Raw genomic sequence first — 21,623 nt, 5'->3', positions numbered from 1 at the left:
GCTTCATGACGACAACCTTTTTCCATATAAACTATTAGGAAATATGGATGTCGTACAAGAAGGTCTCCTGCTTGGGCTCTTCTACTATGAGCTACAACAGCGGGTCATTATGTAGGAGTGGCTTTGCTCTTGCGGATCTGACCCGCCCATGCAATACATGATCGGTCCATGCATTACATGATTCATTTTAGATGAATGCTATATCTGATTTCCTTCTATGGTGCTGGAGAAATGTATGGCCAGATGTGGCCTCCCCTGATTGGTGGGGGTTAGTTGTTCACCTGTCCGGATTCTATTTAAACAGGGATTATTTAAATGAGAGACGTGTAAAATAAGGGTAGTGTTATGGAGCGCCATGTGAGAGCTTAACTTTATCGAAGTTTTATTAATTATATGTCCTACTTTCATGGCATTTATTAACAGATTGAAAATGAGCCTCACCGATATCCTTAGTGCTGCTGATATTGCTGCTGCCCTGAGGGAGTGCCAAGGTAAAGTCAGATTATTTCTTTTACTGATGTTATATAAGACATGCAAAAGGAACCTTACAAGTTATTGACGATGTTTAAGGCTTGGTTCACAATGTGCTTCAGCCGACCAGCAAATGATTTCTTACGTGATGGAAAGCTGTGATGTATGCCCTACTTTGCCCATAGTATACCATAGTAATAAAATGTAGCTTCTACTCGACTGTGCTGTTTCATATAGTGAACAGGTCAAAAGTCAAAACTATTAAAATATGAGCTTATTATTGACCCACGGTGGGCAGCATATAAGATATACAGGATCAAAATTGTGGGGTTTTTGCTGCAACCCTCTCCCGAAGACAATTGGATAAAAAGTGATCAAAAATCGGAAGCACGCCAAATGGTGCTTTTTTTCGTTTTACCCTACTTTTTTAAAGTTTTTGAATACATTATAAAGGTTCATTAAATGGTATCATTAAAAAAGCAAACTTTTCCTGCAAAGAGCAAGACCTTACACAGCTATGTCAATGGGAAAAAAAATTATGGGTCTTGGTAAGCAGGGATGAAAAAAGTAAAAACCTAAAAATCGCTTGTACTTAAAGAGGACTTGACATGGGATACAGTCAGCTGGCCTGGCTGTCCTAAGAAGAACTCGTCTGGGCAAATTAAAGTTAGTATGATAAAAACAAAAACGGGAACAGCAGGTCCATCGGTACAGAGGTATGCACCCAACCTAGCTGATTTTATCTCATAATAGATCCTTTTGTAAGGACTTAAAGTCCCGGAAAATGCCTTTAAAATTGCAATATTTCCAAGACTGTAGGCTGTTCACAAGGGGGAATCTGCATTAGACTCTATTAAAATAAATGTGCTCGTTTCTGCTGTGACTTTGCACTTAAGTTTACCACTAGAGATGAGCGAGCATACTCGATAAGGCAAACTACTCAAGCTAGTAGTGCCTTATTGGAGTACCTGCCCGCTCGTCTGTAAAGATTCGGCTGCCGGTGCGGGTGACAGGTGAGTTGCGGTGGTGAGCAGGGGGGGCGGGGGGGGGGGAGAGGGAGAGAGAGAGATCTCCCTTCCGTTCCTCCCTGCTCTTCCCCGCCGCTCCCTGCCCCCTGCTGGAACCCGAATCTTTAGAGACGAGCGGGCAGGTACTCGAATAAGGCACCACTCAATCGAGTAGTTTGCCTTATCGAGTATGCTCGATACCACTGATCCAAATGTGAATTTAGCCCTTGCCAATGAAAAAATCAGCATACGGGCATCCCAAGGTAGATGCTGTGCAAAATCTACAACAAGAAGTGATATTTCTAATCCACATGCAGAAAAAATCTGCACCTCGTAGACTATTAGGGCTCCTGTCCACGGGCGATTGTGCATTGCGTTACTCGCAGCGATAGTCCGGCCAGGAGTAACACAGTGCACGCGTTGCTATGGAAAGCGCAGCCCCTGTCCACAAGCAGGACTCAAATCGCAGTATGCTGCGAATTGCCGTGATTCTCCGAGGTGACCCTATCTGTCAGATAGGCTCACCGCTGATACCTCTCAGCCCTCCCCCATCGTCCCCTGCGGCGCTATTCCGTCACAGCCGTGGACAGGGGGCCTTATGCAGGATCCCACTCAGAGGAATAGCACACCGAGACGTGGATTTGCAGCAGATTTGATGTGGAATCCACACATATTCCACAGCTACAGTCCACCGTGTGAACATACCCTGAGTGAGTCACTGAACATGCTGCTGTTTTTAAGCATAACAGTGATATATAATACTATACTGTATAATAGTTGGTGTCACTGCAATATTTAAGTATTGCTTTAACCCCTTAACGCCACAGGACATAAATGTACGTCCTGGCAGCAGGGTACTTAACACAACAGGATATACACTTACACCCTGGGGATAGCGCAAGATCAGAAGAGATTCTGCGCTATCCAGCAGCAGGAGCCGGCTGTCACTGATAGCCAACCTCCTGCTGCAACAGCAGGGGTGCATTGGGACAGCGACCGTCACCCCACCTTCTCCCCGCTGTTAACCCCTTATACGCTGCGATTTATGTAGATCGCGACATGTAAAGGGGTTCACAGAGAGAGCGCACTCCCTCTGGGATGTCATCTGGCTCTCGCGATGGATTGCCATGGCAACAGGACACCAGATACAGGCATCCTGCTTTGCCATTGCCTATGATCGGTAATAAAAGCGATAAGGCATTGCAGGACTTTTGTCCTGCAATGCCTTATCATAGCAGCTATAGTATAAGTCCCCAACAGGGATATGAAAAGTGTAAAAACCAGTTAAAAATAGTGTAAAAATAAAGAAAAATGTAAAAAAATGTTAAAAACCCCCTTTTTGTGCTGTTCCCCCTATTAGTGTATAAAAAAAAGAAACACCCCACATATTTCGTATCGTCGTATTCGCAATGGCTCGTACAACAAACTGAACATACTTTTTATTCTTCATGGCAAAAAGTGTAAAAAAAAACAGACTGAGGCAAAATGCTTATTTTTTTCATTTTGACTCCAAAAAACGCAATAAAAGTGATTTTTAAAAAGCTGTTCACGCAAAAAACAAGCCCTCACAGAGCTCCGTCCATGGCAAAATAAAAAAGTTATAGGACTTTGAATACACAATTTACAAAAAACAATTAATTTAAAAAAAGGGTGTTTTATTGCAGAAAAGTGGAAAAACCTGAAAAAAACAAATTAGAATTTTGGTATCGTTGTAATCGTACCGACCCGCAGAAAAAATGTATTGTGTGATTTGTGCTACAGAATTGACGTTGTAAAAAAAAAAATACAATGGCGGCATTGATGGGTTTTCTCTCCCTGCTTTCAAAAAGAAATTATTAAAAGTTTTACAATATAGTCCTATGTACCCAAAAATGGCACCAATAAAAACTACAATTTGCCACTAGAAAGCAAGCCCTCATACAGCCATGTTGAAGGAAAAATACAAAAGTTATGGCTTTTAAAATATGGAGATGAAAATCCCCCAAAAATCGTTGCGTTCTTAAGCCCAAAATAGGCCATGTCCTTAAGGGGTTAAAGGGCTTCTGCTACTTCTAGCTATTGATGACCTACCGTAGGATAGGTCATAACAAGCAGATCGGCAGTGGACCTCGCTGGTATTGCATGCTGAGTCCCATTGAAGTGACTCAGCATACAATACCAGCTGGGACCACTGCACAAGGTATGGAGCTGTCTACTCCAATTGAATATTATGGTAATATATGATGTAGCACTATAGCAGGCTAATTTAAAATAATGACACTAGTGTAAAATGTCATTAGAATGCTTGTCTTACTAAAGTCCCTATAAACCTTAACCCCTTCTGCTTCAGCCATTATTTTTTTTTCGTTTAAAATTTTCCCCACTTTTGAAAAATCATCGCTTTTTTATCGTTGCATTTAATGAACCATACAATGTATTGGGAAACTTTTAAACATTTCTAGGTGGGGGGGAAAAAGAAAATAAAAACAATTTAGGGGCGGCTGGGAGTTGGTTTTACGGTATTCATGGTGTGGCAAAAATGGTGAATCATTTTTTATTCTGTGGGTCAATATCATTCTGGTGATGTATACCATTTTTTTAATGCATTCAACAATAAGAAGATACGTTTTTTTTTTTAATTAAAAAAAAAATCCTTTCTGTCGCCCCCTTCTGACTTCCATAACTTTTTTTCTGTCGATGGGGCGGTGTGAAGGCTTTTTGTGGGGTGAGCTGTAGTTTTTGTTGATACCATTTTGGGACACATACAATTTTTAAATAGCTTTTTATTAAAATTTTTCTTGCACATGGTGACCGAAAAAGCTTATTACTGGCATGATACTTTTTTATGGCATTTACTGTGCAGTATATGTAATATGATATTTTAATAAATTAGGCTTTTATGGATGCAGTTGTAATGACCCAAGTGTGGGATACAGCAGGGGATGACTTGCTATCCAAGCATACGGCTAGAGTTGGGAGGGTGTAGTGCGTGGACCTGTCATGGGGCACTTACCAAATCGTGGTCCCGGAGAGAGTTACATAGGATAGGGTCAGTAGTCCTCAGGATGAGGGGGTAGTAGTTGTCAGTTTGTGACGCCACCGTTCCACACACCGGCATTCATACATGGTGGATTAATAAACACTGGACAAGTGTATAGTACCTCGGGTCCTCCGGAATGGTGGACGCCCGGTAAAACTTTACTAGTGACTTTTTAAACACGGTACAATAAACAACTTTAGCAGGCAGACTTTACAGTGCAGGCAGATCAGCATTATTCAGAAACTTGACATGACAGTGAATGGCCACAGAATGGCAGTAATTATCACCCCGCTGTCGTAGACTTCAGGATGCATGGGTGTCAGTTAGAGGGTGTACCACTACATGGTGATCCGGGTTTCAGACGGCCACATAGGACTTGCAAACAAACTTCAGCTTGTATTTAGAGATTAGGGAGACTTCTGCACTTGCCTTGCTTGGGAAAAATACACAGTCACTAGAAGGAGTAGTTACTTACAAGGGCTCTCGGTTATCGGACTTTTGGGGGAAAAAACACTCAGGCTCTCCCACTCTCATCCTCAGTCTTTTCTTAAAGATGAAGTCTTTCTCTTTCCTCCATCTTCAGCAACATAAGGGCTGATGGTGCCCTCATGTGCCTCTGGGGTAGCAAACCCTCAGATGGAAGATATGTGCTCCTCAGCCGAGAAGATGGATCTCCTCTCTGAAACCCAATTACTCATACTTATAGATTCACCCACACCAGGTCACATGATACTGTAAGGTAGATACATTCAGCATGCAGCAGAGCGGACAGTCAATGATTTCAAGGGAGTTAACCCTTCAGACGCTGCAGCTGTGCAACACACATACAGAAAAAAAGACATAACAGATTTGCACAGTGCATCTACATAAGACAGACATGTATGATAATTATGGAGGGGTCCAGGATGTTGTTCTGGGGCACTACACACTTATTTTTCTTCTTGATGCAACAATAGGGAAAAGAAGGGTTTTTTTTTACAACATTTACATTTTTTTTAACTTGCTAATAATTAAAAATGTTTTATTAAATTTATTTTTACTGTCTTTATTTTAGTCCTTTTAGGGGTCTTGAACTAATAATCATCTGTTGACATGTACACTATATTGCAATACTTTAGTGCTGCAGTATACAGTAAATCCCTAGCAGACCTGTGAGCTTTTACAACTCCTTAAGCTGCCATAGTGACCGCATGACACTGTCACATTGTCATGGGGGTCTGATCGGGAGACAGAAATGACCCCTGCCTTCTGTCAAGCCATTTAACTGCTGTTGTTAGTACTGCTATTGGAGTTATGTCTGATCTCAGCTGCTGTGGGAAGTTGTCAGTGGTACTGGTGCAATATGTCTCCACCATGGGTTTGCCGGCCTGAGTTAGAGGGTATGCCTAGGTGATGGGCACAGCTGTGGATTGGCTGCCGAACACACACCTCCTCAGAAACACATGTACCGCCCATCACCCTAACAAGCTCACACATTTCCCTGCCAGACTCCCATCTCCGCTCGTGTCCCCGCGCTCACGGACTGCCATGTCAGCTCCTGTCCTCCTGCCACCGCAGCAGCCGGCCCCACTGTCACTCTCCTCGCTCGCCTCCACTCCCATTCACCGCTGGCACTGCCACCGCCGCCATCAACCCCGCTGTTCAAAGCGTCGGTGGCAAACCCTGCTCTCACCATCCATGTCACCCCGCTGCCATAGCAGCAGCCAGCCCTGCTGTCACTGTCATTGCTGGGCTCCCTGCTGCTGTGTGCAGGAACATGAAGCCACTGCCGAAATACGGAGACACTGACAGGGGAGGATGGATGGTACATGACATGCACTGTAGTCTCTGTGAGGAGCAAGGACACCCACAGCCCATGTGTGTTATAGTGTGTGCGGGTAGCACTCCAGTGGCGGCAGCAGGGAATCCACTCCTGGAGGCGTGAACTGTCACTAAGCCCAGCCAACCCATGTCTCCACCCATAGCTCTGGTGGAGACATACTACATCAGTACCGCTGTCAGTTATGTATAACAGCTGGCAGCCACCACATATGGAGTGGGGTTTGATGCTGAGCCCGCTCCCCACTCTGACACTAGGCATCCACTCAACACACTCTAATATATACATACACATACCAGTATTAGTGTGTGTGTGTTAAGCAGCTGTGTGTGTGTGTGAAGGTACCATGCCACAATCCTTTGTTTCCACAGGAGATAAGCAGCTTATTCCCCTCTATTAAAATAAAACTGTTTATTGTGGAGTCAAGTGAACTAACTAAATGCTGAATGAGCAGTTAACTGGCAGATATTCAGTGTGTATGGCCATCTTGAGATATTTGACCTACAGTAATCCAATTTTTTAATATGTCTGATTGTGCCTTTATGGCGCTACTACATGAGTGTTGCTGACGCTCGTGTTTTGCAGATACTTGCCATGCTACACCTGGACTTGGAGGTTCAGCCTGTCAATTACAAAATGCAAGCGGCCTCTAGCAATCATGTAATAATGACCTTAAAGAAATACTGACAGCAAAACTGATCACTGCCTTATGCCTAGAATCTTTGGCGTTCTTTGCCTCCTCAAGCCCCACACTTCACATCACACAAACGGGTCATTTTTGCAGATTTTTCCCCACTATTCCTATGGATAAATTACTTTGAAATGATATCACGCTCCAATAAGAACATTAACCATGGCTGAAAATAACTGCCTTGCCTCATGTTCATATTACTGTAAGAAGAGGTATACAATTTAACTGTAGTGTTTTTTTTTATTCTGTATTTTTCAGCTCCTGACTCCTTTGATTTCAAAAAATTTTTCCAAACTTGTGGGCTAACTAAAAAGACAGCCACTCAAGTGAAAGACGTCTTCCGAATTCTAGATAATGATCAGAGCGGATTCATTGAAGAGGATGAACTTATGTAAGCCATGATGGGTATAATATATAATATAACAGATGATTACAGCAATACAAAATGTACATAGTTTGTTTTTTTATGTCTTACTATATTTGCACAATGAAAAAGCCTTAAACCCCTTATAGACCAGCCATATTTAATTTCATTTTCTCATCCCGTCTAACAATTGTCATAATGTTTTGGACAAATTATATTTTTTGATGGTATCATTTAATGCACCAAGTAATGTATTTAAAAAAACGTTAAAAAAAAGTGTGATGAAATGAATATAAAAACACAATAGCGCCATTGTTTTTTTTGTTTCCTTTTCACAGTGAGGGAAAATTGATGTTTACTTTACAATGACGTTCAGTATGATTAATGTGATACGAAAACATTAGCCTTCATTTTTTTTAGTTTAAAAAAAAAATCATTTTCAATAAAAAAAAACTTGCTTTCTGTCATCATATTCTGAGAACCATAACTTTTTTTTATTGATAGGACAGTAGGGTGAGTTTTAGCTTTTATTGGTGCCGTTTTGGGGTACATGCAAAATTTTTTATCACTTTTTATTGACATTTTTAGAGTGGGAGTGACCAAAGAAAGCGGTTTTCTTAATTTTCTTGTTCGGTGTTCATCATGTGTAATGAATAATGCAACATTTTAATAGCTTGGACATTAATAGATGTGGTGATAAACTTATGTTTATTTTTTATTGTTTAGATTTTTATGGAAAAAAAGGAAGTTTTTTTTCATTTTAATTTTTAAAAAGATTACCCCTTTTATTCAGCCCCCTATGTGATCGTTTGTAGAATACAGTGCAATACTTCTATATATTGTATTTTTCAATAGTAGCCTAGTAAGCTCTGCCACAAGAATGACTTAACAGTATACTCGCTAAGGCACATTACTCGAGCGAGTAGTGCCTTAGCCGAGTATCTCCCCGCTCGTCTCTAAAGATTCGGGGGCCGGCGGGGGAGAGCGGGGAGGAACGGAGGGGAGATCTCTCTCTCCCTCTCTTCCCCCCAGTCCCCCCCGCTCCCCACCACAACTCACCTGTCAACCGGGCCAGCCCCCGAATCTTTAGAGACGAGCGGGGAGATACTCGGCTAAGGCACTACTCGCTCAAGTAATGTGCCTTAGCGAGTATACTCGCTCATCTCTACTTAACAGGCATAATACAAGGCAGTCCTGGGAACCTTCACTTGGCCCCGCTATGCTTACTTCCATGGAACCCTGTGATAGTGATGGAGAGAGCCACTTTGACTTATGTTTTACATGCTGTGGCCATTAAGGGCAGGTGTCAGCTGTCACACAATGGGTACCCATCACATATTAAGCACAGACCCAAGAGCAGATGATGTGCATGTACATTATGTGGTCATTAAAGGATTCAAAATGTTTCTGTGCTGCTGTATTTAGAGACCCATAACATTTTTATTTTTCTGTTCATAGAGCCGTGTGAGGGCTTGATCTTTTTGGGTATCAAGCATGTGATGGAGAGGACAGTGGGAGAGAGGCAGCAGACAGGACATGTTGCCCTGAAATATTTTTACTTTCTTCTAAGAAGCACTTGTGTTTTTTCCCTAGGTTCTTTCTCCAGCGTTTTGACCCAAGCGCCAGAGAACTGAGTGCAACAGAAACTAAATCATTTATGGGCGCTGCCGACCATGACAATGATGGGAGAATTGGAGCTGATGGTGAGTAGTACAATAATCCAACATCATTAATCTAACATTACAATCAACTAAGTCAGTGTTCCCCAACTCCAGTCCTCAGGGACCATCAACAGGTCATGTTTTCAGGATTTCCTCAGTGTTGCACAGGTGATGTAATTATTGTCGGTGCCTCAGACATTGCCGCAGGGGTTCTTACCATAGGATATCCTGAAAACATGACCTGTCGGTGGTCCCTGAGAACTGGAGTTGGGGATCCCTGAACTAAGTCATGATGGAAAAATTAGACATGAGCCAATGGCTTTGGCTAAATTTGCAATTTGTTAGAATTTTTTTTTCAATTAAGCCACGCACGTTGGTGTTGATATTTCTCCTTCCCTGGTGTGGCCGAGTCAAGGGCTCAGATCGTTTATTTTGCTGAGGCCACAATTTAATTTCATACCGATCCTGTGGACACCCTGCAAGATAAAATTAAAGAATATATATATATAGGAGAATCTTCTCCCCACAGTCACTATAGAGACCAGATCCTCCTTAGAACAAGATATTACCAAGGAGGAGTTATTAGGGCCTCATTCAGATGTGCATTTTGTTTGCGTGCAAAAAGAACACGTCTATTAGAACCAATGGTTTCCTATTGAAGCATTCACATGCACAATTTTTAGACATGCGAAATACTCGCACCTGCAAAAGATAGGACATGTGTGGCTACAATGCACACATCTAACATGCGTGCTGCGAGAAAAGATAGAACCTGACCTATCTTTGGTGCGTTTTGTGCAGGAGTTCCCATTGACTCCTATGGGAGCTGGATTAACACACAGAACATACCATGGATCATGTGAACGAGCAAATTATGCACGAATGTAGCCTTTAGCTTCATTCATGCGGTTTTTTTTACACACGAGCTATTTGTGTGCAAAAAAAGAAATGCTCATCTGAACTAGGCCTAAGTCTACTCCCTCTGGGAAAAGCCCTGGCCCGGATGTGTTTTTCCTCTCGCTTCTGCAAAATGTTCAGAGAGCAATTATCCCCTTTCATTATTACAGTATTCAACTAGTAATTATTAGGAAATTATATAGTACTAATGTTACTGGTGGTGCAATGAGCCACACAGCTCTGCTATATGCACGTAACACATACACAGCCCTGCTACGTTGCTTTTGCATATGAGCTGCATGTGATTTACGATCTTCAGCAGCTTGCTGAGGAGACATGTTCCCTCGTAGTTTTCGCATATCTGCTGCACAAGATTTACAAACTTCAGCTGGTGGCTGAGGTGAAATCATGGCTTGTCGCTGTGTCAGATAGACTGCATTAACTTCACGGCGGCGTTGAACCCTCTGTGGTGACATGTTTGTACGACAGTGACAGTTTGTTATGACACTGGACAATGGTTGACGACTAAATGAAGGCTGGACTGGTGTTGGCGGCATTAGCACTTGAGTTGACATGATATCATGTTCATGAGACGTGAAGATAGTGCTGAAGAACTATGCTTCAATGTTGTTGGTCAATATGCACTGCCAGCTATGTATGTGGACATTTGTGAGGTGTCATTTATTGGAGTCTCCACACAGGTGTGCAGCAGTCTCACAACATACAAACTGCCGGACTTAATACTGCTGTATCCATAGCGACTGAGACTGTAGGAGTTTGTAGGGATGTAGTCCGCCCATAATCCCTCATTCAGTACATAAGTGTAAAGGACCTGTGGTGACGTCACCATCATGTGATCAGGGGCGGAGATAAGAGACAGTAACTGACAGTCATAGGTGCTGTTAGGCTCTGAATTCAACTTACACACACACGGAAAGACTAAGTGGTCATTATTAGTTTGATTCTATATCCCCATCTACTCTATTCCCCATGCAATCTCTCTCTGCACTTACTACAGTTATACCCAAGCCAGGAATGATCCATCCTTATGTTCCAGTTTTAGGCCGATTTTGATCATAAACACTGACATTAAATTATACTCTAAGGCCGCCTGCACACGGGCGGAAATCCCGCAGCGGGATTATCCGCGGGATTTCCGTCACTGAAAGCCTGCATAGGAGTGCATTACAATACGCACTCCTATGCAGACGGCCGCGGTTTGGCCGCGCGAAATGTCGCGCGGCAAACAAACCGCGGCATGTCCTATTTCTGTGCAGGGCTCGCAGAGCCTCGCACAGAAACGTCACTCACCCAGCCGCCGGCTCCGGTCTGCGCATGTGCCGGCTGCCCGGCAGCCGGCACATGAAAGAGCCGGGGCCGCCAAGCGCGGGTGAGTACGCGCTGCTCCCTGCAGGCGCTGGGGTCGGGTCTTGTGGCGAGAATTCTCGCCGCCGGATCCGACCCGCCCGTCTGCAGGCGGCCTAAATGTTTTGCGAACCCTTCCAATGGTTTATCCATGATGATCAGGTAGGATTTGTAAAGGGCTGGGAAGCGAAGTATAACACCAACAAAACCCTGTTCCGAATCAAGAGTGGCTTAGAATGTAAAAGCTCCTTTCTGTCTGCTTTCCGTTGATGCAGAGAAAGCTTTTGACCGCGTGCGTTGGGGCATCCTCTAAACATCTCTCAAACAGACAGGTTTTGGAAGATCATGTCTCTCTATCATAAACGTTCTGCTCAGGTCCGAACCAATAGAATCCCATTGATTCCATATACCATTTATAGAGATGAGCGAACGTACTCATTTAGGGCGATTTCGCAATCGAGCACCGCTTTTTTCGAGTAACTGACTACTCGGGCAAAAAGATTCAGGGGGCGCCGAGGGTGAGCGGGGGGTTGCAGAGGGGAGTGGGGTATAGACAATGTAATAGTGATCAATAAAAATAAAGAGATCCTTGCGCTACTTAGATGATGATATATGGAAAAGAATTTACTTCACTGGGGGGAAGTTTGAACTAATGCCAACTTGGCCCCAAGTCCAGGTCAGCCAAATGTAATGAAAGGTGGCAATCTTGATCCAAATAATTTATTAGATAGTACAAACAGTACATACACAAAGATGGGTATAACGGCAACACGTTTCAGGGCACAGTGTACCCCATTTTCAAGCCACAATGGATCCAGGCAGGACTGCCCATTGTCTCCACTGTTATTTAATTTAATTTAAACTCATTACCTTCATCCACAAAGCTCTCCATAGCTCTGCACCTCCCTATATTTCTTTCCTCACCTCAATGCACCACCCCGCTCGCACCCTCCACACCGGTAACAAAATCAGATTAAGCGCCCCTTTAACTCAAACCTTTCAGTCCCACCTCCAAGACTTCTCCAGAGCATCATCAGTCCTCTGGAACGAGCTACCCCCAAACTATCCGGGCAATCCAGGACTCACAGAACTTCAGGCGTGCTCTAAAAATGCACCTCTTCAGGGAGGCATACCATATACCCTAAACCAAACCCCTCTGTATGCCGCCTGATAACATACTCCTTGTCCAAGTGACTGTGATCCCTGCTAGTCGCAATCAACTGCTCACTGCAGTCATACTGATTCAGCCACTATATGGCTCAATTTGACCATTGTCTATGTGTATAGCACCCCTCACTCTCCACCTCACCATACCGTGGACATCTCCAGCCCCTTTACCTTCTGTATCACTCCATTATTTGTAGTATGTAAGCTCGTTGGAGCAGGACCCTCACCCCTACTGTCTCCATCAATTGACTACTACATGTAGCTTCTGTTCCCCTGTCTTGTAAGCGCTGCAGAATATGTTGGAGCTATATAAATAAAGATTATTATTTGCCCTAGTCATGGAGCATCTGGCAGTGGCTTTGCGACAGAGCCCCAGTGTACATGGTCTAACTATTGGATCACAACATTAGAAGACGACATTTTATTTACTATGTTTCCCTGCCCTGCATCACCCTCCCCTCTATCCTAGTGAAATTTCAAAAATATGGCTAAATACTTAGGTATTCTCATCCCTAAAGATCTATCCTCTCTTTATTCTTTAACCCCTTAAAGACGCAGACTTTTTTTTTTCAGTTTCAGTTTTTCCTCCCTCCTGTTAAAAAAATCATGACTTTTTTATTTATTCATCGACGTAGATGTCTATGGGCTTGTTTTTTGCGGGACGAGTTGTATTTTTCAATGGTGCTATTTAATGTACCATATAATGTACCATATATACTGAAAAACGTTTACAAAATTCTAAGTGGAGTAAAATGGAAGAAAACGGGCCTTTCAGAAGACCCCAGGCTGCCATGGCAATTGCACGAAAACCTGCAATCTTATTGTGGGGGCAGTACGGAAACCCACGGGTGGTCAGTATCAGAAGATACCAGAATACCTTAGGTCCTACACAGATCTAGGATACCCGCGTTTGCAGACTTCCCATATTCTTACTCAGAATTTTCTCTCTCCTGTTTCACCTAGATGCAGTTCTCACACTTTCTTTGTTCCAACATACCTAACTTTGATTTTGCAGCCTCTTTAACTCCCTTTGAGTCCCTATTCACCAAAAACTCAGCTCCAACTCACAAATCCTCAGCTGGCTACTAATGGGTTCATCCTCTTGTGCCCCCGTGTTTATGAACACTTGCCATTACATCTGACAACTGGAATAAAGTATTCCACCTGTCATACAAGTTACCAAAGAAAAAAATTATAAACTGTTGACAAGATGGTACAGTTGTCCAGCTCTCTTATACCATATCTACCCCTCAGTTTTGCCGGTTTGCTGGAGGTGTTGCTCAGGCCTCGGAACCATGATACACATATGGTGGGACTGTCCCACCCTTAAGCCCTTCTGGGACTTAATGTTCTCTACCTTCTGGAAAGTCATTAGACACTTTATGGCAGCAACACCGCAAATCCCACTTCTCTCTATATTACTTGGTCCAATTGCTTTTATCAAGAAAGACCTTTTACACTATTTTTTGGTGGTGGCTCACGCTTTTATTCCGAGACACTGGAAAACCCGAGTAGGTCTCTTCAATTGTTGAATGGATCAGGGAGATCAACAAAATAATGGCTATGGAGGAACTAATGGCTAAAAACATATGCCTTCTGGAGAAATTCTTGACTATATGGGGCCCCTGGAATCTTTTTGCTTGAAAATTTTTCTACATTTATACACCTTTCTTCCCTCCCCATCTCTCTCCCTCAGTCATTCCTTTTTTCCTCTTTCTCTATCTTTTTCTATTTTTTCTTTTTATATCTTTCTTCCTTCTTACATGTTTGCCAGCAACTTGTCACACTTTGTAATAACACTACTTATCACAACTTAATTGATTATTGCTGCTTATTATTACATCTACTCTCCTTTACAGCTACTCTATGTACATGGATGTGCCTATATTATTCTTGTGAGTCAGGAGGGGTGTCGTATCTCCTTAAGGAGAGCACCCAAAAAGTATGTGGAGACACCTAGGGGAATAGTGGGTCAGGGGATGGTATAGTCTCTCCCCAAGGAGAGCACCTAAAAGGGGTGTATTATTCTATGTATATGTCTGGTATTTGTTTTTTCCTTTATTCTAAAAAACAATAAACTTTGATTAAGCATAATTTCATACTGAAAATATTCATCATACAACCTCATTTAAAAGGGTCAGACATGTTTTATGAAAAAAATGTATTGATGGATGGTTCTAGAACAGGGCAATACTGGGAGTGAAATTCAGCCCAAGCATTTGAAAGTACACAAGCCCTCTTGTTTTGTGGTCACTGTGAAATCTGTCAATAGTGCTCCCCACAAAGAAAGAGTGCCCTCTCTATGCCCCTAAAGTTAATAGTGCCACAAGTTCATAGTGTCCTCTTAGTACCTCTGTTAACTGTGATTCCACAACTAGTGTCCCCTTACATTAATAGTGCCCCCTCAAGTTATTAGTTTCCCCTCTTTTCTTCCTCACAATACCACATCTGACCGCACTGCTGTTAGTCTCTTACTAATGATTTTTAGTCTTTCTTTCCTTGCTCCATGCAGCAGTGCGTGTATTGGCAATTGTTCTCCAATATCTCCTCTTCTCTGGTTCCTCCTACCCCACCAGAACAGAACTGATAGGGGAGGGCAATTGGTGATTTATACCCTGCTACATGGCACATAGAGCAAGGAAAGAAAGACTTTCATTAGTAAGAAACTAACAGCAGCGTGGTCGGACATATAAAAGGTGAGAAAGACAGGAGGCAAAAGGGAAGCGGACAACCACCAAAGTGGTTCACTGAGGACACCAACACATCTAAAATTTGACTTGCCTTGTACAAGAAACATGAAGAACCTCAAGAAAGTTTACATAACAGTTGTCAGAACATTCTTTCATCGGACACTTACCTTGTCAGATACCCCCATAAACAAGCACTTTCAACTTAACTGAGCATAATTGTGGTAGAAAGGGATAAAGTTGTGCCAGACAACTGGCAGTGGTTTATATCCTGAGAACAAAAGGATCAGGTAATTGAAATCCAACTGCCCAAGCTTTAACTCTTTTGACATCTGCCAACATGGGGTGATTGGAAGACCCCATTCACATTACATGATAATCTGGACCACTGAAATTGGATCCAATATGTATTGTCACCCAAAGAATGCTAATATGGAATATTTTGCATTCAAGTGGTAGGTCACTTTAGAAAATCACTATTTGTGATCACGGGATATCTAGTTACTGGGACCCCCAGCAATTGGCTGTATACTATAGGGTAATCTGTTAGCAAATGTACAATATTCCTGCAGTGCCACCACAGTTAAATTAAAAGGGAACCTGTCACCACTTAAGAAACCACCTACAACAAGAAAACAACAAAGTGATGCACATTTATGTTACTGTGTTAGTCATTCTGGTGAAAGCATACCCTTTAAAAGAAGGTTCTAACATTTCCTGCAATGCATATAAGTGCCTGGCAAGTGGTCTGGGGTGTGGATGGGGCGGACCATCTCCTATGGGCTGCGTACCTCCTCCAATGCTAACCCTCTCTCAACGTGGTGATGCATGTGCCAGCAGCTCCAGGATCGGCAAATGCACAGTTGAATCTACTTCATCTGCCCACAATAGGGAGAGATGAACTGCGCCAGTTCTTGAGTTCCCGATGCACGTGCAACCGTTAGATCTTCATGTTCATGACATGGAGAACGTCTTAGCCCTTGGCCTCAAAAAGGGGCAGCATAAGGGGAAGTACACAGCAAACTAGAGATGGTCCAGCCAGCCCACAGGAAATGGTCTGGTCTGCCCACCGGACATGCAGTGTGGGAAACATTAAAACCTGTTTTTTTAAATATATGCTTTTACCACAATGACTACCAAAGCAACATTATAAATGTGCATTACTTTGTTATTTTACAGGTGTAGGTGGTTTCATATCCACTATACTAGTGACATTTTATTGAAATATTACACAATTTCAACTGAAACTAATGAAATATTCACGTAATGCAAGGTTGTGATGGGTGCTCCAAAGCAAGAGATGGCCTTTGTAGCTATACTACTCTCAGCTATGGCTAATACATAGGGGTCCTCAAAAATCACTAATAGTGTAAGTGGAAGCGAGTTGTTTTTGGTGTTTGATGTTTTTAAAAACTTTTGTAAATTTTATTTTTTTGTTATCTTATAAATGATAGTGTTGATAGATAACTAAACCTTCTGTCTGCTATGCTTGTAGAGTTCCAAGAAATGGTTCATTCTTAATCCAGAGGTGGACTCAGCTCAGTGATCTCTGATCTTATCAAGGAAACAAGAAATGTGGAGGCCGTAACGAGGTGCGCATGACATCAATCTGTATCATTCACCAGCAAGAGAACATAGGAATCAGCTTGGTAGAGCTAATGAAATGGGTGGTTGTTTCATATGGAATGTACTGATAGTCACTGAATGTAACGATGGACCAATAAAACATATACACACCTTATACACGATCGTGTCACTCTGCTTATTGATAAGCATAGCTAAACTACAACACAGTGGTTCTCATCGCTATGTAAATATATTTAATATACATTTTCTTTTATGCAAATCCTTCAAAGTATGCAGCAGTTGTATGCAACAAGCAAAGTCTTTGTAAACTTATAATAGGCTCCAAAGCTTAGCATTGCTTATACTTGTACACTAACCTATCAAAGGTAATTGGACACCTGAGCAAGAATGAAAAGTAATATTTATTTCCACATGGTAGTACTTAGCCGGGCCTGATGACATTGGATACCCTCCATGGCATACTTTTTACTAACATCTGATACACTTCAGCTGGTATTTCTCTCTATTCATCCTGTAAACTTCTTGGGAGTTCTCTCAAAGACGATACATTGGCCTGTCTACAATGGTGCAAGGAGCATTGTCATTGGTCAGTTGAGCAATGGAAGAACATTCTATGGAGTGATTAATCATGCTACTCTATCTTCACATCAGATGGCTGCATCTGGGTGTGCAGGATTTTGAGGGGACATCTTTTGCCTGAGTGTGTTGTGCCAACAGGTAAGTACGGCAGAGGTTCTGTTATGGTCTGGGAATGTTTTATGTGGCATGGTCTTGGTCCGTTGGTTGTAGTGACAAGAACCATGAACACAGAGGTGTACCCTGACATCCTAGACAATGTGGTAATACTCTGGAAATGGTCAGCAATACTTCCAACAAGACAATGTTCTAACAAATTCGCGGCTGTTTTACGTTGGTTTGAGGATATGGATGTTCCACGATTGGACTGGCTGCACAGAGTCCAGACTTGAACCCTACTGAACATCTTGAAAGTCACAGTGGCCTATGAGTCCTTATAAATTTTTTAACAAATTCTTCACCGACAAGAACTTTACTGATACTAAAATTTAAATTTTTATTTATTAATCTTCGTTAAAAAAGAGAGTCATATACATATCTATACAAGAAAATCTTGGAGAATACTTGTATGTCCCTCTAGTGTCTAGGACATAACCATACTGGCTATCACCATCCTTCATAAATGAAGCCAATCCTTCTCTTCTTTTTCAATACCCACAGAGTAACTATGGGCATTGATTAGACCAGGTGTGAATACTTAATGTTATATTTTATACGTGTATGCAACGTCTCATCTGGACATATCACCCTTAGGGCGGCCACCCACTGGCGATTATTTTTCCCTGCGAAATTCGCAGCATTTTTTTCTCTGCAGGGGTCTATGGGACTGGTAATGTTAAAATCGCGATCGCGCAAAATCGCGATTTCGCCGTAATTTGCGATTTTGCGCGATCGCGATTTTAACATTACAAGTCCCATAGACCCCTGCAGAGAAAAAAATGCTGCGAATTTCGCAGGTAAAAAAATCGCCAGTGGGTGGACGCCCTTATTCGGGAGCCAATATAATTCTGGTGTTTCACAGTCAATTTTTATGGCTATATAGAGATATGAGACTTTATTCAATTCACGAGTCCCCTCATACAGGTATGAGACTTTGTTCAATCCACAAGTCTCTTAGCATCCATCAACGCGTTTCTATGACACAGCATCAGCGTGTCATTTCATCAGGATGGACTGGTTGCGTACATTCAAATTCGTACACCTCTTTTATTTGATGGTGTGTTTTTTGGTTAAATTTTACTAATAAAGCCCCAGTAAACTGCACTGATGACGTCAGATCAGGGTTGGCGCTTAAAGCCCCATTAGACTGCAATGATAATGTCAGGTCAGGGTTAGCGCATCAAACCAGAGAAAAACACTGATGCTTTATTAGAGGCAGTTCTCTGGTTTGTTAGATCTAGGCCCTCGTTACTCCTCTTGAAAACCAGCAAAAATTCGGTAAATGCAGATGTCCACAATTGATGTAAGTAGACAATCTGTGTATCAGCCCCCATTCACTACAACCATAGTACATACAGGCTGCTCCAGCTGAGTGCACATTCGCCTTTACAGAAAAATGCGAGCCCACAATGCAGGGCAAATGCAAATGTCTACAATTGATGTAAGTAGACAGTCAGTGCATCAGCCCCTGCTTACTATAATTATAGCATACGCAGGCTGCTCCAGCTGAATGCACGTTTGCCTTTGCAGAAAATGCAAGCCCTCATTTATGGGGTATATAGAATAGAACAAAGCCCACATTAAAGTGGCCAGATTAGTCCAATTACAACCGCAGTTGTGCAGTAAGAAGAACTGGAAAAGCCCACATTTACGTGGCAGAAGAGTATAGATGCCCACATTTATGGGGCAGAGGAGTTAGAGAGCCCACATTTACGGGGCAGAAAGAAGAAGGTTAGAGCCACGTTGGCCGCGATGTTTAGCTGGCAACCAGCGTGACCATAGTGAGACAGAGCTGGTCCGCCGGTGCCTTTCCCCTTCTTAAATACGCATAACTCCACCTATTCTTGTTTGGGGCTCATCCTTTTTCATCCAATCAGCACGCTCTCCCATTACACGCCCCCAGCGAGATCTCGCGATACCCGTGACGTCATCACGTCACGGCGTCACTCCGCACACAGCGCCGCCGGATCACATGACTTGTTCGAATCCTGAAGGTATTACCATCGTTACCGGAACGCTAAGTACTAGCGCATGCGTCCCATGCTTAAAACAGGTAATAGACACTTTTCTCTTCATAGCGATGATACTATTGCTATCAATACCATGATGTCTGTATAGGCATTTTACTATTCAGCCTAATGACAGATCGTTATTAGATGATCCTGTCATTTTTCATTTCTTTCACAGAACACCCTTGTCTCCTCCCACCAGCCCAGGTACAGGTTTGCATAACTGGGGGCACACGGGCTCCCCATAGCTGTACCCCTGAGCTGGTGGGAGAATTTGCCCTCGAACAAGAAATAATTGTGTTTGAGGACAAACGTTAACAGCTCCATCCCCCATGCAAGAGGGCTGGAAGCTGTGCAATTTTTTCTGTCTCAAAGAGGTAATCACCTCAAGGAGCACAACTCCTTTTTGTTGCAACTGTTAACGTTTGTCCTCGAACACAATTATTTCTTGTTCGAGGGCAAATTCTCCCACCAGCTCAGGGGTACAGCTATGGTGAGCCCGTGTGCCCCCAGTTATGCAAACCTGTACCTGGGCTGGTGGGAGGAGACAAGGGTGTTCTGTGAAAGAAATGAAAAATGGACAGCATCTATCGATTTATGGCTACGTTTTATAGATGATGTGTTCATTTTGTGGACTGGTGACATGATGGAATTTCAGAATTTTGTATCAAGTTTGAATAGCAATGACCTGAATCTATTTCTCACGTCGGAAAGTAATCCGACAAGAATTACGTTTCTTGATCTATCCATCTTGAAAACTGAGGATAACCAATTGGAAACCACAATTTTCCGCAAAAAAACAGCATCAAATACCCTCCTTCACTGGAGTAGTTATCATCCAGCCTCGCTGAAAAGGGGAATCCCTAAAAGTCAGTTTATCAGAGTAAAATGAAACTGTTCCAGCGAAGACGAATTTAGGGTTAAATCTCAAGAAATGCGCAAGAGGTTTCTTGATAGAGGCTACCCGGAAAGTGTGGTAAAAGAGGCTCAGAATTAAGCGGAAAGTTTAAAGAGGGAAGATCTCCTTGAGGTAAAATCAAAGGCAAAGGATGAGAAATTGATCAGGATGATAGGCCCCTTTGATGAGAAATCCCAAGACGTACGTAACATCCTCAGCAAATATTGGGATATTCTCACAAAGGATACGGATATCAAGGAGTTCCTATCAGAACGGCCCTTGATCACCTTTAGACGTGGGAGAAATCTCAAGGATCGTCTGGTCCACAGTCACTTACTACAGACACCGTCAAAAAATACATGGTTGCAACAAGAGCCAGTTAAGGGGTCATATCCTTGTTCAGGATGCAAGGCATGCAGGTTTATGCATCGATGTAAGACCTTCAGAAGCTCATCTACAGGCAAAGAATATGTCATAAAAGATTTTATAAATTGCAGAACTAGTGGCGTTGTCTATATGGCGACGTGTTCGTGCCCAAGAGATTACATTGGAAAAACGATGCAACAACTGCGTCGCCGAGTGCTTGCACATGTGGGAAATATAAATCGTGATGAAAAAACAAGTCTGGCATCACATGTCAAGGAAAAGCATGATGGAAACCCCGATGCATTAACATTTCGTGGGATTGAAGTAATAAGAAGTAATGGCAGACGCGGTGATATCGATAGAAAACTTCAGCAAAAAGAATCCGGATGGATTTTCAGAATGGACTCTTGTGCTCCAAAAGGATTAAATGAATGTTTATCCTTTACACCATTCATCTAGAACAACAGCTTGCATTATAGCTAAGATAAACTATTGATCGTTAGTAACCACAAAATATGCGGACTTTAAGATGAAAAGATGCACTTGTATAAATAACGCATTAAAGCTGAAGTATATAATAATCATCTTTATCTGCCTTTATAGGAGACATCGAATGAATACCACTAGGCAATAGAATAAATACACTATGAAAAAGAAAAATGTAAATCTATACGAACTGGCCTGACTTTAGTAGAAAGAGAATAATAAAAAATAAATAAAAAATAAAGCCTTTTTGCCCGTATTATAGGCACATACATAAATAAATAAGAATACTTACCTTGTGGTCAGGAAATGAGAAGATGATCATGAGTGTCCGGCTTACAGAATTGACCTTTGCTTCCCTAATATCATCTTGAATGGGGCATTATGGTCCTGGCAT

At 42.4% G+C, this 21,623-nt stretch overlaps 1 protein-coding gene across 1 annotated transcript; it reads left to right on the top strand.

The window, feature by feature from the left end:
- Positions 1 to 430: 430 nt before the first annotated feature.
- On the top strand, positions 431 to 16,676 carry LOC136577586 (parvalbumin, thymic CPV3-like). The gene is made up of 4 exons (XM_066577513.1): positions 431 to 491; positions 7,266 to 7,398; positions 8,965 to 9,074; positions 16,644 to 16,676. The coding sequence occupies exons 1-4, from the start codon at positions 431 to 433 to the stop codon at positions 16,667 to 16,669; spliced, it is 330 nt and encodes a 109-aa protein (XP_066433610.1). The 3' UTR covers positions 16,670 to 16,676.
- Positions 16,677 to 21,623: the final 4,947 nt, after the last annotated feature.

This window comes from Eleutherodactylus coqui, chromosome 8, assembly GCF_035609145.1.
Source record: "Eleutherodactylus coqui strain aEleCoq1 chromosome 8, aEleCoq1.hap1, whole genome shotgun sequence".
In the NCBI taxonomy this organism is placed as follows: Eukaryota; Metazoa; Chordata; class Amphibia; order Anura; family Eleutherodactylidae; genus Eleutherodactylus; species Eleutherodactylus coqui.
The sequence above is the reverse complement of the archived record's forward strand: the minus strand, read 5'-3'. Positions and strand labels throughout refer to the sequence as shown.

Bases quoted from the DNA above. Each gene is read 5' to 3' on its own strand.
- LOC136577586 (XM_066577513.1), top strand. From the start codon at position 431: ATGAGCCTCACCGATATCCTTAGTGCTGCTGATATTGCTGCTGCCCTG. The intron at 7,399-8,964 runs GTAAGCCATGAT...TTTTTTCCCTAG, and splicing joins ATTGAAGAGGATGAACTTAT to GTTCTTTCTCCAGCGTTTTG. The intron at 9,075-16,643 runs GTGAGTAGTACA...CTATGCTTGTAG, and splicing joins TGGGAGAATTGGAGCTGATG to AGTTCCAAGAAATGGTTCAT.